At 44.2% G+C, this 13,027-nt stretch overlaps 2 protein-coding genes across 3 annotated transcripts in view; one reads left to right on the top strand and one right to left on the bottom strand.

The window, feature by feature from the left end:
• The window catches only part of lrrc7 (leucine rich repeat containing 7), a 91,777-nt gene that overhangs the window by 55,840 nt on the left and 22,910 nt on the right, over positions 1–13,027 (top strand). The window contains exons 16-19 of the mRNA XM_080886782.1: positions 8–132; positions 2,948–3,193; positions 3,471–3,593; positions 4,361–4,472. Coding sequence (XP_080742908.1) covers positions 8–132; positions 2,948–3,193; positions 3,471–3,593; positions 4,361–4,472 — 606 coding nt within the window. The remainder of the gene's footprint in view (positions 1–7; positions 133–2,947; positions 3,194–3,470; positions 3,594–4,360; positions 4,473–13,027) is intronic.
• On the bottom strand, positions 8,693–12,967 carry LOC308399487 (uncharacterized protein). 2 transcript variants are annotated; one of them, XM_080886783.1, is made up of 2 exons: positions 12,104–12,967; positions 8,693–10,338 (listed from the first exon to the last, which is right to left on the bottom strand). In XM_080886783.1, the coding sequence occupies exons 1-2, from the start codon at positions 12,935–12,937 to the stop codon at positions 10,297–10,299; spliced, it is 876 nt and encodes a 291-aa protein (XP_080742909.1). In that variant the 5' UTR covers positions 12,938–12,967; the 3' UTR covers positions 8,693–10,296. The 2 variants fall into 2 exon arrangements, with proteins under 2 accessions (XP_080742909.1, XP_080742910.1); XM_080886784.1 differs by having other exon boundaries at positions 8,695–10,338; positions 12,276–12,967.

Below are 13,027 nucleotides of genomic sequence, written 5' to 3'. Positions count from 1 at the left end.
TGTGCAGATTATCAGTCGGACAGCGACAGCTTTAATCCTACGCTGTGGGAGGAGCAGAGACAACAGAGGATGACTGTGGCCTTCGATTTTGAGGACAAGAAAGAAGAGGAAGACAACTCTGGGAAGGTCAAGGTCAGCTATATCTGTTTTGGGGTGGGAGGTGGGGGGAGGGGGGGTCGTATGAGATGAGTAGGGTGTCTGTTTATCTTTGTTTTTGCTATTGGAGCACCTCCAATATTAAGATTAATATGACATTTTACAAGTAAAGCATTAGTTGACTGATTGAGTGACTGATTTATTTTGAATATACAAATATTAATATTAAAGTAACAACTATAAACATAGAAAACAGAAAAGAAAGTACATACAGTGGCTTGCAAAAGTATTTGGCCCCCTTGAACTTTTCCACATTTTGTCACATTACAGCCACAAACATGAATCAATTTTATTGGAATTCCACGTGAAAGACCAACATAAAGTGGTGCACACGTGAGAAGTGGAACGAAAATCATACATGATTCCAAACATTTTTTACAAATAAATAACTGCAAAGTGGGGTGTGCGTAATTATTCAGCCCCCTGAGTCAATACTTTGTAGAACCACCTTTTGCTGCAATGACAGCTGCCAGTCTTTTAGGGTCTGTCTCTACCAGCTTTGCACATCTACAGACTGAAATTCTTGCCCATTCTTCTTTGCAAAACAGCTCCAGCTCAGTCAGATTAGATGGACAGCAGTTTTCAGATCTTGCCACAGATTCTCGATTGCATTTAGATCTGGACTTTGACTGGGCCATTCTAACACATGGATATGTTTTGTTTTAAACCGTTCCATTGTTGCCCTGGCTTTATGTTTAGGGTCGTTGTCCTGCTGGAAGGTGAACCTCCGCCCCAGTCTCAAGTCTTTTGCAGACTCCAAGAGGTTTTCTTCCAAGATTGCCCTGTATTTGGCTCAATCCATCTTCCCATCAAGTCTGACCAGCTTCCCTGTCCCTGCTGAAGAGAAGCACCCCCAGAGCATGATGCTGCCACCACCATATTTGACAGTGGGGATGGTGCGTTCAGAGTGATGTGCAGTGTTAGTTTTCTTCCACATGTTTGCTGTGTCCCCCACATGGCTTGTGGCAAACTGCAAACGGGACTTCTTCTGGTTTTCTGTTAACAATGGCTTTCTTCATGCCACTCTTCCATAAAGGCCAACTTTGGGTGGCTGTAGCTCAGGAGGTAGAGCAGGTCACCTACTGATCGGAAGGTTGGTGGTTTGATCCTTGGCACCTCCAGTCTGCATGTCAAGTATCCTTGGGCAAGATACTAACCCCAAGTTGCTCTCCGATGCATCCATCGGAGTATGAATGTGTGTGAACGTAGTTAGATAGCACTACGTATAGGTAAAGTGCTTGTGAGAATGGGTGTGATTGAGTGAATGTGGCATGTTGTATAGAGCGCTTTAGCGCTATATAAGAATCAGTCCATTTACCACTTTGTGCAGTGCACGACTAATAGTTGTTCTATGGACAGATTCCCCCACCTGAGCTGTAGATCTCTGCAGCTCGTCCAGAGTCACCATGGGCCTCTTGGCTGCATTTCTGATCAGTGCTCTCCTCGTTCGGCCTGTGAGTTTAGGTGGACGGCCTTGTCTTGGTAGGTTTACAGTTGTGCCGTACTCCTTCCATTTCTGGATGATCGCTTGAACAGTGCTCCGTGGGATGTTCAAGGCTTGAGAAATCTTTTTGTAGCCCAAGCCTGCTTTAAATTTCTCAATAACTTTATCCTTGACCTGTCTGGTGTGTTCTTTGGACTTCAAGGTGTTGTTGCTCCCAATATTCTCTTAGACAACCTCTGAGGCCGTCACAGAGCAGCTGTATTTGTACTGAGATTAGATTACACACAGGTGCACGCTATTTAGTCATTAGCACTCATCAGGCAACGTCTATGGGCAACTGACTGCACTCAGACCAAAGGGGTCTGAATAATTACACACACCCCACTTTGCAGTTATTTATTTGTAAAAAATGTTTGGAATCATGTATGATTTTCGTTCCACTTCTCACGTGTACACCACTTCGTGTTGGTCTTTCATGTGGAATTCCAATGAAACTGATTCATGTTTGTGGCTGTAATGTGACAAAATGTGTAAAAGTTCAAGGGGGCCAAATACTTTTGCAAGCCACTGTATAATCCCCCCAATGCTATTTAATTTACAATGAGCGTTCCTCGATATAAAATATAATCAGACATTTTATATACAACTCTACACACACAATATACATAAATAAAACTATATATACTCCACATATATAGTTCATGCTTTACATTGAGTCAGACACTCTGGGATTAGCACCCCTTTAAATCTTAAGAAAATAATCTCTGTTATGTTTGGACACAGTTCCATAATTATACACCACATGTGGATATAGAAAAACTGCTTCTGGTCATCCGCATACTTTGCACCTTAGAATTCAATTTACCCCTAAAATTAAAACGTTATCACCACGCAGATGTCATAAATGAATCCCTGCAGTATCACACAGTGCACATAAAAAATGATGCATTTAACAAGACATTGGTCAGGTAAATGATGTTATGTGTTCTTTTACACATGTGACAGGTCAGCTGTTACAGATTTCAGGTTTATATGCTACTAGGATTCATTCAGAGATCAGCTGCTTCGTCAGACTGTAGATTTCCCCCCAGTATTGGAAGCAATTGTCCTCCAGTTGCCTCTCCTTGATTTAAGTTGCAATGCTGTTTCCTGACAGAAACACATGCAGAAAACTGTGCACTTGTATGCTGAATTATGTTTGCAAGATTTCAGATAATAAGTCGTGCTTATTCTTGCTCCCTTATCAGGTTTACTTGTTTGTGACCAACGCCTTTATGCTGATCTTGGCAGATTTAAATTTGCTACTTCACGCCCTGTTTATTAAATATAGTCCTAAATGTCATGTAGGTGGAGATAAACCTAAAACGCTATCCAACACCCTACCCTGAGGACCTGAAGAACATGGTTAAGTCAGTGCAAAGTCTTGTGGGCAAAAGCGTACATGCCGGACACGCCGGTCACGCCGTACACGCCGGACACGGGCACCAGCACCAGCTGAGCACAGGCACCGCCACCTCGGCAGGAACCAACATGGAACATACACACCTCAGCAAAGAGCCATATGAACCACCGTGGCCCCTGCCTCCTAAAGAGGTACAGATTACACATACAGACACATACAGGAGGTCAACAAGCATTTAGTCCCAAATGTATTTATTAGCAACAATGTCGCAGGACACAGACATCATGCTTGTGTGTGATAATCTGATAACGGCTCTCACATGGCAAGAGCTTACCTGAAGTAAGTTCATCCAAGTCTCTGATCACTAAAACAGAAGACAGCTGAGAACAACAAAAGCTTTTCTTATGTTTGTGTTTGTCCGTTTGAAGCAAATCAGTGCACAACTCAAAAAATGGAGTTGTTTTTCAGGTGACAGACAGAGAGATGCAGGACTTCTCTCAGACTCAGCTAATGGATCAGGGACCAATGCACAACTCTGGCATCGATATTCCTAAGAGGAACGACAAAGAGGACTTGACAGAGAGCTCTGAGGTTTGTCTCTCACTCTCTCACAGAAACACACACAATCCAAAAAGAACTGTAAAGAAAATTAATTAGGTATTTTTACTTGGTTTGTGGACTTTTTATAGCTTTTATATCCAGAAGATACCACTGAACACATCCAAAATTCAGTGCTAGCTGTGTGACACTGCACAGATTTCATCACTCATATGTCTGTAAGTTCAAGATGTAAGAAAGTTATGATATCTTTTGAAGTCACTCTAACTCTCACTCACGCTCTGACCTTTAGTGTTGTGAGGGTTTTGTGAGGACCCCAGTGAGGATTTGCAGACAAACAAAAGTCATGTTTGCATTTAGAGCTAAACCATCAAACTTTGTCGGAATATGTGTATATACATCGTAATCAGTGCTTCAGTTCAGTTTTTACTTTCTCTAACAAGGTGATAATATCTTATTTTTCAGAACTGTATTCAAATAGTGCAGACTGTACTGAACTTGGTTGTTTCTTACAATAATGACTCCACGTGGCCTTACATAAGAGAATCTGAGGCATCAGTGAAATCAAAACCCCAGAGGGTTAAAAGCACGCTCCATGATCCTACTGGGGATCAGGAACTCCAGAACCTGCTGAAATACTTACCAAAGTTTGTATTTATTTAACAAATGTATGTATGTTTGATGCCAGTCAAGCAAAACGAATTGTCTACATGAGATTCGTAATCATTTTTTAAATCACAGAAGCTGCCTTTTCTTCTCTACTGTATATGCCTGATGCTTTTTTCCCCCTTCTTCCTCAGGATTCAATGGGCGGCTCTCCGAACGACATCCGGATCTCTGACATGAGGCCCACCCTGGTGGAGCCACCAATGTACAAACCAAAGGTGGTGTTGCTGGGGAAGGATAAGAAAGGTACTGTATTATAGCATACACGTACAGCTTTAAGGGAACATGTCGGAGTCATGTACATACATGTCGACAACAAGGCTGCGCAGTTATTTAATGTGGGTCTTATAAAGAGCTTTGGGGCATGTTGTAAGATGAGGGCAGAGGGAGCGTGACGAGGAGTGTGCATAGCGAACCTCTAAAGTGAATGTTTGGCCATTTTTACATCATTTGCCCTGATGGCTTCGGTTTCATCAGAGAAGAAACAAAGCTCACTTTTTACTGCCTTATCAAAAATCTGTCTCCACTCTGAATAACTGAGTGTCTAATCGCATTTTCCAAAAGAAACAGTTTATTATCAGCTCTCCGCAACAATCGACAGCTTTCACTAATACGGAGCTTCATCATATGATCCACTCCTCCTTAAGAAAGCTTATTGCAAAATGATTAAAGCTCAAACAGCTTGTCTGCCTCAGTGGAGTATCAGTTCTTAGTGGAGGCTCTTACGAAGTAAATAAAAAGCTTCTTCTGGTTTGTTTTGTGAAGATTTGACTAAGTTTGACTCAGGAAGTTTTCAGATTGTTGGTATCTACACAGTGCACGTCTGTCTGCAGCCAGGTCAGCTCTCCAACAGCAGCTCTTGATTTCAGTTACAGCAGCCAAGTTAAATAAAGATTTTAAAAAGCCGTGTTTTATAACCAGGCCACGTCTTGCGTCAGTGCTGTGGACTAAATAGTGTCCACATGCATAATGAGAACACTGCAGAGATCTGGGTTAAGAATCTGATGACAACACGAAGGAAGCATGCAATTCCTTCACTTTCTAGTCAAGTGTTCAAGAGGCCCCTGAACACAATTCTGGTTAACGACTCAAAGAAGTCTTTGATCCACTTTTTGATTTGGTTGTAGTTCTGATTTGTTTTATAGGTTTGGGGGTTTAAAAGGTCACAGGTGAGCTTTGAAACTGAGCAACAGATGAGAAGTGTAAAGTGCGTTTGCATGTTGATTCAAATATTAGAAAAATATTAGAAAACTTTATTATTTCTGTTCCTGAGATGCCAGAACTAACAGCTAAAGAGATCAAAAGTCATCAAAAATGAAGATGATTAAATATCTATTAAAATGACATTATTATTGGGATATGCCTTTACGCTTTCCTTTAATGTTGGTGGCCATTGGGCACTACTTAGCTCTGTTTAAATACAAAATATGTCTCGGTCATAGAAGACCGCATATCCCATAATTCTGTGAATTTTAAGACAGAAGGAGAGTCTAATCCTTACCTCAGAGCACATTTTTAAACAAGCTAGCTCTTTCCCTCTCATCCTTAACATGTATTCGTCTGTGTGAAATGAATGATGTTCAACATTTTTGCTGTATTTCCATTTGCGTCTTCCAGATAACGCTACTTTTTGAGAATGAGAGCTTTTAGAAACCACTACAGGGAGTGCAGAATTATTAGGCAAGTTGTATTTTTGAGGAATAATGTTATTATTGAACAACAACCATGTTCCCAATGAACCCAAAAAACTCATTAATATCAAAGCTGAATGTTTTTGGAAGTAGCTTTTAGTTTGTTGTTAGTTTTAGCTATTTTAGGGGGATATCTGTGTGTGCAGGTGACTATTACTGTGCATAATTATTAGGCAACTTAACAAAAAACAAATATATACCCATTTCAATTATTTATTTTTACCAGTAAAACCAATATAACATCTCCACATTCACAAATATACATTTCTGACATTCAAAAACAAAACAAAAACAAATCAGCGACCAATATAGCCACCTTTCTTTGCAAGGACACTCAAAAGCCTGCCATCCATGGATTCTGTCAGTGTTTTGATCTGTTCACCATCAACATTACGTGCAGCAGCAACCACAGCCTCCCAGACACTGTTCAGAGAGGTGTACTGTTTTCCCTCCTTGTAAATCTCACATTTGATGATGGACCACAGGTTCTCAATGGGGTTCAGATCAGGTGAACAAGGTGGCCATGTCATTAGTTTTACTTCTTTTATACCCTTTCTTGCCAGCCACGCTGTGGAGTACTTGGACGCGTGTGATGGAGCATTGTCCTGCATGAAAATCATGTTTTTCTTGAAGGATGCAGACTTCTTCCTGTACCACTGCTTGAAGAAGGTGTCTTCCAGAAACTGGCAGTAGGACTGGGAGTTGAGCTTGACTCCATCCTCAACCCGAAAAGGCCCCACAAGCTCATCTTTGATGATACCAGCCCAAACCAGTACTCCACCTCCACCTTGCTGGCGTCTGAGTCGGACTGGAGCTCTCTGCCCTTTACCAATCCAGCCACGGGCCCATCCATCTGGCCCATCAAGACTCACTCTCATTTCATCAGTCCATAAAACCTTAGAAAAACCAGTCTTGAGATATTTCTTGGCCCAGTCTTGACGTTTCAGCTTGTGTGTCTTGTTCAGTGGTGGTCGTCTTTCAGCCTTTCTTACCTTGGCCATGTCTCTGAGTATTGCACACCTTGTGCTTTTGGGCACTCCAGTGATGTTGCAGCTCTGAAATATGGCCAAACTGGTGGCAAGTGGCATCTTGGCAGCTGCACGCTTGACTTTTCTCAGTTCATAGGCAGTTATTTTGCGCCTTGGTTTTTCCACACGCTTCTTGCGACCCTGTTGACTATTTTGAATGAAACGCTTGATTGTTCGATGATCACGCTTCAGAAGCTTTGCAATTTTGAGACTGCTGCATCCCTCTGCAAGATATCTCACTATTTTTGACTTTTCTGAGCCTGTCAAGTCCTTCTTTTGACCCATTTTGCCAAAGGAAAGGACGTTGCCTAATACCGTATTTCCCGGACTACAAAGCGCACCTGAATATTAGCCGCACAAGCTAAAATCAGGGGAAAATCCTGTTTTGTACATACATTAGCCGCACCTGACTAAAAGCCGCAGGTGTTTCAATGGTGACTTATCATATGTAAGAGAATATGCACAAAGCGAATTGTCAGGAAAGAGATGGCTGTTTGGAGATGCATCACTTTTATTAATATTTTGAAAAACAAGTTAGGGGTACATACGGGGGCCCCACAGGGAACGGTTCTGGCTCCGTTCCTCTTCACCATCTACACTGCAGACTTCTCCCACAATTCCACCCAGTGCTTCCTGCAGAAGTTCTCTGATGACTCTGCAATAGTCGGCCTCATCACTGATGGGGACGACAAGGAGTACAGAGGTCTGACCCAAGACTTTGTGAACTGGTGCCAGCTGAACTACCTCCAGATCAACGCCAGTAAAACCAAGGAACTGGTGGTAGACTTCCGCAGGCACAAGCATTCTCCACTGCAACCACTGAACATCCAAGGTATGGACATTGAGGCTGTGGACAGCTACAGGTACCTTGGTGTTCATCTGAACAATAGACTGGACTGGACTCATAACTCAGACGCCCTCTACAGGAAAGGGCAGAGCAGGCTGTACCTGCTGCGGAGACTCAGGTCGTTTGGGGTGGAGGGCCCACTCCTGAAGAAATTCTATGACTCTGTTGTGGCTTCTGCTATCTTTTATGGTGTGGTCTGCTGGGGCGGCAGCATCTCTGCTGGGGACAGGAAGAGACTGAACAGGGTGATCCGAAGGGCCAGCTCTGTTCTAGGATGCCCTCTGGACCCAGTGGAGGTGGTGAGTGACAGGAGAACGGCGGCTAAGCTGTCATCCCTGATGGACAACATCTCCCACCCCATGCAGCAGACTGTGACAGCACTGAGCAGCTCCTTCAGTGGGAGACTGCGGCACCCACGGTGTGGGACGGAGAGATTTCGCAGGTCTTTCCTCCCCACTGCTGTCAGACTCCATAATAAAGACTTTAACTGATCAAGCACACACATCCATACATATGCAATAATACTAAGTGCAATAATCCTTTCTGTCATCGTTGTATTTTTACTCAGTTGTATATAGTATTTGTATTTGTATTCTATTTTTATCTTATTGTATATTTATTTTATTTTATTCTACTGTATATAGTATTTTATTTTATTCTATTCTGTACAGTTGTGTACTGTATTTATTCTTATTGTATTCTAATTTTTGCCTCATAACTTTTGCACTGTCCACTTCCTGCTGTGACAAAACAAATTTCCCACGTGTGGGACTAATAAAGGTTATCTTATCTTATATTTGCATAACTTTTTAGGTATATGTACAAGTAGCGGTAATTACAAGTACGAAACATGTACTGTGATATCCTAAGACCAAGGAACCACGGAGACCATGTTTAGCTCACAGTTGCTTCTTTATTAAGAGAACCGGGGCATGCACCCCCACAGACTGAAAGCTCCCCAACCACCGTTGCCCCCTGGTGGACAAATCCCTGCCACAACATAACATTCCTCCCCCCTTAAACTGGAACTACTCTGTAGTTTTAATCACTACAGAAAATACCCATAACCAAAAACTTCACCTTTATAAAAAAAAAATGCAACAACCCCGTCCCCAACCTTTATTGAAATTTCACTCCGGAATAGTGAACCTTTAGTCCAACAGTCTTAGGTTAACCTATAACAGTTCACCGTAATCACGGCACAAAGTCTCTCAGGTGCTCCGGCTTTCTCTTGGTCCTTTGCGATCGCCGTAACCCAGTGGCAGGTGATTCCAGCGAATCACTACTCTCCATATGTGGCTTCACCACTGGTGTAACTTGCACCTCTATGTGTCTCTCATCCTCGTCTGGGTGGCCTTCAGGCATTCCTGCTGCCAGGCACGGCTCCAGGCGGGCAAACAGCTGATCGACGTGACGCCTCACCACTGTCCCATTGCCCAGCATCACCAAGTAGGAAACAGGCCCCGTCATCTCCTGTATAAGTCCTGGTATCCATTTGGGTCCTCTGCCATAGTTTCTGGTATATACTGTGTCTCCAATAACAAACATGCGCTCCTTGGCATGTCTATCATGAAACAGTCTTTGGCTATCTTGTTTTGCTGTCACTTTTTGTTTCAAGTCAGGGTGTATGAGATCAAGAGTACACCTCAACTTCCGGCCCATCATCAACTCAGCGGGAGACTTCCCTGTTGTGGACTGTGGTGTGATTCTGTAACTAAACAGAGCCCTGTTTAACTTGGTTGCCAGTGTGTCTCCAGTACTCTTTTTCATGAGTTCTTTGAACGTTTGCACTGCTCTTTCTGCTAACCCATTGGAGGCGGGGTGATATGGAGCGGAGGTGACGTGAGTGATTCCGTTCTTTGCCATGAACTCTTTAGTTTGTGCACTTACAAAACACTGGGCATTATCTGAGACCACCATCTCAGGAAGGCCGTGCGTGCTGAAACAATTTCTCAGGCAGTCTATGGTTGCAGCTGCTGTAGCGGATGGAACTGGATACACATCTAATCATTTGGAGTGGGCGTCCACTATTACTAAGAACATTTTACCCAAAAACGGGCCAGCATAATCGATATGTATCCTTCTCCAGGGCTTTTCTGGCCACTCCCAGGGGTGTAGCGGTGCCTCTTGTGGCCTGTGTCTATGTTCTTGACATGTACTGCAGGACCTCACCTTGTCTTCAATGTCATTCTCCATATGCGGCCACCACATGTAGCTTCTGGCCAGGCCCTTCATGCGGCTCATTCCTGGGTGTGACTGATGTAGCTGTTCCAAAAGGGGGCGTCGACCTCGTTCTGGTATCACCACCCTCGCCCCCCACAGCACACACCCATCCTGCACACTCAGCTCCTGTTGTCTCTGTCTGTAGGGCTGAAAATTAGGATGCTGCGTAGTGGGCCATCCTCTCATAGCATACTCACGCACTCTGGAGAGTATGGGATCTTTGGTTGTCCATCTTTGCAGCTGCTCAGATGTCATCACGCCCTCCTGGTCCTGATCTACCATCAACACTTGGTCCTCAGCTGCCACCTCTTTAGGGAGGTTCTCTGGAAGAGGGAGACGACTCAGACCATCAGCATTACTGTTATTTTTGCCTTCTCTGTATTTAATGACATACTCATAGGCTCTTAATAACACTGCCCATCGCATGATCCTCTGTGACGCCATCTGAGGGACGGCCTTCAACTCATGGAACAAACTTATCAATGGCTTATGATCCGTGATAATCATGAACTTCCTGCCGTACAGGTACTTATGAAAATACTGTACACCAAATATCACAGCCAATCCTTCTTTATCCAGCTGTGAGTAGTTCTTTTCTGCTGCATTCAGGGTACGTGATGCAAACCCAATGGGTTTTTCCTGACCATCTGGCATGCGGTGAGCTAGTACTGCTCCCACTCCATAGGGGGACGCATCGCAAGAAAGAATTAAATCCTTTTGCTCATCATAGTGTACCAATACACTGCTTGACTGCAACAGTTCCTTTGATTTGCCGAAAACCTTCTCCTGTGCTGGTCCCCAACACCATGGTTCCCCCTTTCTCAGAAGCTTGTGCAGTGGGGCCAACAGTGTGGACAAGTTTGGCAAGAACTTATTATAGAAGTTCAACAACCCCAAATAAGCTTTGAGCTCTGTCACTGATTTTGGGGGTGGCGCCTCCTGCACTGCTTTCACTTTTGCCGGCACTGGATGTAAACCGGTCTTATCCACCCGATGTCCTAAAAATGTCACTTCCTTCTCCATGAATTGACATTTGCTCCTTTTTAAGCGCAGGCCCGCCTCCTCCAAGCGCTGCAGCACTCCAGCCAGTGTTTGAAGATGTTCTTTGTCATTCTTTCCCGTCAGGATGATGTCATCCAGATACACTGCGACATTAGTCAGACCTTGCAACACACTCTCCATGGTGCGCTGAAAAATGGCAGGACTTGAACTCACACCAAATGGCAACCTGGTGTATGTAAACAAACCCTTGTGTGTGTTCACTGTGACATACTTTCTAGATTCCTCATCAAGTACAACCTGTTGATATGCGTGACTCATATCTAACTTGGTGTATTTTTCTCCTCCCGCCAGCCCCGCTATCATGTCCTCCATTCGTGGAATGGGGTATTGTTCTACAGGCGACACCTTGTTAACAGTCAGTTTGTAGTCACCACAAATTCTGGCGCTGGAGTCTGGCTTTAGTATGGGTACAATGGGTGCGGCCCACTCTGAGAATTTCACTGGTTGGATGATTTTCTCCTCCAACAGTCTCTCCAGTTCCTGCTCCACTTTCTTTTTCATAGCAAACGGAACTGATCGGGGCTTATAGAAGCATGGTTTGGCATCACTGGCTACATGTATCTTTGCTGCAAACCCCCTCAGCGTTCCCAACTCATCCTTAAACACTGTTTCATGTCTGGCCAGTATCCGCTGTAAGGCATCATCTCCGCCTTCTATCTTATGTACAGGTTGCCAGTCTAATTGGAGGGCCTTAATCCATCCCCGACCCATCAAACTAGTTCCAGCCCCTTCAACCACCACCACATCCAGTGTTTTCTTACTGTCTCTGAATTCCACCTGCACTTGGGCTGCTCCCCACACGGGTACCTTGTGGCCTCCATACGTTCTCAGTTTGATTCCACACTTGCTTACTTTGGGTGCCTTACTGCCTTCAAAAAGTTTTTTAAATGACTCCTTCGACATGATAGTGTAACCACAGCCTGTGTCTACTTCAAATGTCACATTCTGTCCATTTACTTTTAGCTTCTGTCTGATGGGTTCTTCCCTTGGGATGCTAATCTCCTCATGCACATTATACATACTTGCCTTTATGTGGTGCATTTCAGCTCCTTCTTCCTCACTCTCCACATTCTCCTCTTCCAAGAAATGGGCTTGTTTACCTTGTCTGCCACGCCCTCCTTTTTGTTCCATTTTCATTCGGCAAACCCTTTTTATGTGTCCCACCTTTCCACAGTTGTGGCATTTTTCTGAAACAAACCTGCAGTCCTTGGCCACATGATTTAGCCCTCCACATCTGTAGCACTTCCTGACAACCTGTTGTGACGTCGAGCCGCCGTCCTCCATCTTGTTCACGGCTCCTAATCCTTTAGTGAATCGCGACTGTTCTGTCATGCTCTTCAAATCCACAATGTCTCTGTTAGCAGCCTCCATTGCTTGAGCAAACTTCAGCGCCTTTTCAAATGTTAGCGAATCCTCTGCTAACAATCTGCGCTGTATTCTGTCGTCGCTTATTCCACATACTAAACGATCCCGCAGCATCACCGTCAGGGAGTCTCCAAAGTTACAGTCCTGTGCGAGCTTCCTCAGCTCCGCTACATAATCGCCCACACTTTCCTCCGGCCTTCTATTCCGTGTGTTAAACTTCCACCGCTGCACAATTTCACTCGGCTTAGGGTGAAAATGATTGTTCAACAATCCCACCAACTCAGCATAAGAACGATCCCCTGGCTTGACCGGACTGAGTAGGTTCCTAATCAGGGCATAGGTCTGTGCGCCCACGCAACTCAACAGTACCGCTCGCTTCTTCTCCTCCTCCTTAATATCATTCGCCACAAAGAAGTAATCCAAAATCTCACAATATTCCTCCCAGGATTGCAGCTCGCTGTCGAACGGTGCCACCGAGCCCAAAGTGGTAGCCATTATTCCACACCGAGGGTTACGCTCCACTTCCCACAGATACTAGCGCTGTACCACTTGCCAACCTCAGTTCATAAGTCACTTAGCACGGTG

The sequence above is a fragment of the Rhamphochromis sp. 'chilingali' genome (genome assembly GCF_963969265.1).
Source record: "Rhamphochromis sp. 'chilingali' genome assembly, chromosome: 7".
In the NCBI taxonomy this organism is placed as follows: domain Eukaryota; kingdom Metazoa; phylum Chordata; class Actinopteri; order Cichliformes; family Cichlidae; genus Rhamphochromis; species Rhamphochromis sp. 'chilingali'.
The sequence above is the reverse complement of the archived record's forward strand: the minus strand, read 5'-3'. Positions and strand labels throughout refer to the sequence as shown.